The sequence below is a fragment of the Cupressus sempervirens genome, chromosome 7 (assembly GCF_028749045.1).
Source record: "Cupressus sempervirens isolate cs-2001-9-10 chromosome 7, ASM2874904v1, whole genome shotgun sequence".
Lineage (NCBI taxonomy): Eukaryota > Viridiplantae > Streptophyta > Pinopsida > Cupressales > Cupressaceae > Cupressus > Cupressus sempervirens.
Window position 1 is genome coordinate 328844343 of NC_143124.1, and position 4154 is coordinate 328848496.

At 36.8% G+C, this 4154-nt stretch overlaps 1 protein-coding gene across 1 annotated transcript; it reads left to right on the plus strand.

Moving 5' to 3' along the window:
* The first annotated feature begins 286 nt into the window (after nt 1-286).
* LOC149546759 (beta-fructofuranosidase, insoluble isoenzyme 1-like) lies at nt 287-3358 on the plus strand. Its single transcript, XM_089791344.1, has 6 exons — nt 287-425; nt 544-1406; nt 1504-1665; nt 2529-2764; nt 2855-2945; nt 3032-3358. Exons 2-6 carry the CDS (start codon nt 549-551, stop codon nt 3209-3211), a joined length of 1527 nt encoding a protein of 508 aa, XP_089647470.1. The 5' UTR covers nt 287-425; nt 544-548; the 3' UTR covers nt 3212-3358.
* The last annotated feature ends 796 nt before the right edge of the window (nt 3359-4154 follow it).

The following is a 4154-nucleotide window of genomic DNA, read 5'->3' on the forward strand; positions in this document are numbered from 1 at the left end:
CTCTACTTAGCAACATATCCTCAAGCTTTGTCCGCGAGGTCGACTAGATTTCACCAATGGAAACAAAGAAACATTTTGCTGTGGCATGTCTATGCTCGTTTATTTGCCTTTTGCCTGCTATCTGCAATGCTGACAATTTTACTTTCCAACGCACCGCCTACCATTTCCAGCCTCCAAAAAACTGGATGAACGGTCTGCTTTTATAATCTCCTCTCAAAACTTCCTACTTTAGACTTTGGTTAAAATGATTAGAAATCTTCTACTTTTCTTTTAGTTCCTCAAATTCTTTTGCAAACGAGCTAAATAACTCGGAAGTTCAATCTTTTATATAGTTGGTGTTTTGGGCATTTTAATCTGATTGTTTTTCTCTGTTTGATCTTTTCAATGTCTGTCATTGGATTGTAAACTGCGAACAGATCCAAATGGTGAGTTTATTTGTTCATCTTCATTGGTTTGGTAATTTCATTTTGAAGTTTTGATTTGTGTAAACGGTTCATCTGAAATTGAAAAGAGAATGAATATAACATCCAATGTGTTTTACAGGGCCCATGTTCTACAAAGGTTTATACCATTTGTTTTACCAGTACAATCCTCAGGGGGCAGTATGGGGCAACATTGTGTGGGGGCATGGTGTGTCGAAGGATCTGATAAATTGGAAGCCATTAGACTTCGCAATCACTCCAAGTGAATGGTATGACATTAAAGGATGCTGGTCTGGCTCAGCTACACTTTTGTCTAGAGAAAAGCCAGTGATTCTTTACACAGGATGGGACAACTCCTCTAGACAGGTTCAAAACATGGTTGTTCCTAAAGACCCATCTGATCCCTACTTAAAAGAATGGGTGAAGATCCCTGAAAATCCCATCATTGTTCCAGAGAAAGGACTCAATGGGAGCTCTTTCAGAGATCCAACCACTGGATGGCTTGGAAAAGATGGAAGATGGAGAATTGTTGTGGGAAACAAGGAGGATCGGCATCTTAATGGAAAGGCCCTTCTTTACACAAGCAAAGATTTTGTTCACTGGACCAAAAAGAAGCACCCTCTCCATTCCTCTAAGAAGACAGGAATGTGGGAGTGCCCTGATTTTTATCCTGTTTCTCCATTGGGAAAACATGGTCTTGATACTTCTGTTACTGGGCCTAAGATCAAACATGTCTTGAAGGCATCCCTCGATGAAACAAAATTTGAGTATTATACACTTGGGACTTACTTCACAGACATTGATAGGTATGTTCCAGACAATACAAGTGCTGACAACAAATATGGACTGAGATATGACTATGGGAAATTCTATGCATCCAAAACATTTTTTGATAGTCATAAGAATAGAAGGGTTTTGTGGGGATGGATCAATGAGTCGGATAGTGTTCAGGATGATATTGCAAAGGGCTGGTCTGGTGTTCAGGTAAGGTTCGACTCAAATTTTCACTTCTATATATTTATGTAGTCTTATTACCTAGAAACTAATTGTATTGAATGTGTTTTGATCTTTATCCTTGAAGGCCATCCCAAGAGCAATCTGGCTAGACACTGTCTCAGAAAAACAGCTGATTCAGTGGCCAGTTTCAGAGTTGGAGGCCTTGCGAGGAAATAAAATCTACAAAGAAAATATCATTCTCAAGAGTGGATCTGCCATAGAGATTGAAGGCGTGAAAGCTGCACAGGTACTCACTATCATCGACTCCTATTCTGTCGCAACTTTGGGCTCCACATTTATAAAGGGAGAATCTCTGAGTTGTATGATATTCTGATCAATTTTATAGATATTCCTAAAGCTTATGGATGTGGCTTTTGTCTTTTATGTCTTGGAACTATTTAAGTCATTCTCCTCTTATCTGACCACCTCTTATTTGACCAACGGTTACTGTCCTTTTTGTAACATATGGCTAAAACTTGATCCTTCTTGTTACCCACAACAATTCTCCATCTTCCATCTTTTCCTATTCATCGAATTGAAGTTTTGTGTAAACCACTACTTACAAACATAGGTCAATTTTGATTCGAAAATTACACACTTGAGTCCTGATAACGATATCACAATTTGACTTGTTGTAGAAAATGTTTCCTACTTATCAATCGATGAGCTTAAGGGACTTTCTAATGAATGATTTATAAGACACTACACTTGATAAAGGTTTTGCAAATGGGGTTGCAAGAAGAGTAGGTTTAACCATGGAGGGAACTCTGTGCTCGAGCTGGAGCAGTAGTGGGATGGGTGACCTCTTGAGAAGTCCCAATGCTTCACCTATATAGACATCACCTGGACCCAATCAGTGCTAAGTGATCTATTCATTGTCATGAGAGATGGATTTGTGTAAACCACTACTCATGAAACATAGGTCAATAAGTTTGACTCGAAAACTACACAGTTGAATCCTAATAGTGATATCAAAAATACAAGTACAGTTCTGTCGTGAAACAAGTGAACGATGATAAGAAGTCTTAGACAAGGATAACTCAATATGATAGCATTTTATATTTCCAAGTGTTTTGGGTCTTATTTAGGCCTGTTTGTTATTGTTGTTAGGTTGATGTAGAGGTTTCTTTCGAGCTGCCAAGTCTTACAGATTTAGAGAAGATGGATGCCACTTTAGATGCTCAACAACTGTGCAGCCAGGATGGAGCAGCTTCAAAGACAAAGGTTGGTCCATTTGGGCTTCTGGTTTTGGCTTCTAAAGACATGGCTGAGAAAACTGCTATTTTCTTTAGAGTTGGACTTCATCAAAACAACATGAAAGTACTAATGTGCAGTGACCAGAGCAGGTAATCTTGCAAACAAATTAGCATGGGATACATAATATGTTTCGAAACATTAATGTGCAATATTGAGAGTGCAATTTCTTTTATGTGTAGATCATCTATGAAAGCAGATGTTGACAAAAGAACATATGGAAGTTTTGTTTCTTTTTCCTTCAACAAAAAGAATCTCTCTTTGAGAGTACTGGTGAGCCTTAATATAGCCATCTCCTTTAAAACTTAGAATTTGTGAAGAAGAAAATTGAACAGTGTGAATGTTATTGGGAAGTGCAGGTTGATCATTCAATTGTAGAGAGTTTTGGAGAAGGGGGAAAGACTTGCATAACTGCCAGAGTTTATCCTACACTGGCAATTGGAGAAGATGCCCATCTTTATTTATTCAACAATGGTGTTTCTTCTATCACGGCTAGTAAAATGACAGCATGGGATATGGGGCATGCTAAACAAATTTAGCTGCAAAATCATGGTATATGAATAAGAGTAGTAGCTTTGCAGTTTCTATCGCGTCTATTGTTGAAATATTATAGTATCAATAAATAAAAGTTGCAATGTACACATTATTTTTTATTAATGCAGCCATGAAAACTGTGCCCTTTACTATTCTGTGTGTCACAGTTGCTCTCATGAATTCATATAGATTATCTTATATAGAACTACATCAAATGGTATTGCAAAACCATTCAAGAATTTTCTTTTAAAAATAATTTAGAACTTGAGCATGCAAATTGAGGGAATCAATAAGTTGATTAGCTGCTCCGGAATTTCGCTATTGGTAATCAAAGTTACAATTTCTTTTATTTTTGATTGAAAAAGATACTTCAGATTATCTAAATAAAAGTCTTTTTACGAAGTAACTATTTAGATTTATAAAAAAAAAATTGAATAATATCTTTCTTTTTCAAAATACTTTGTCTTTAGGATCTGATTTTGTCGTTCAATAATTTAGTAAGTCAACTTTATTATATTACATTTAAATAGATTTCTTAGTTTTGTCTATGAGTAGATTTGATCATATTAGCCCAAACTTTCAATAATTGTAAAGTCCCTAAAGGTAGTTTTGTCATATGACTAGGTTATTCATTGCCTTTGCATGCATACACCCATATGGCTAATTCAACTCCTAAATGCCTACTTTTCGAAACCCCATATAGTTTGTGCTCATATGATCCCTCCAACTAAGCACTCATATGCCACTTGGTTGACCCTTACAGCAAGTTCAACCCTCACAATATACAATACTATTTTGTATGACCTTTGCACAATAAATTTGCTTCTGCACCAAAACTCATCTTCCCTTCGTATAGTCTCTCCGACTTTTCACCCGTATGGTACCTTTACCCATATGAAACTAACCAATGTACGATAGATTGCCCACTCACCTTCGACAATTGCTTCT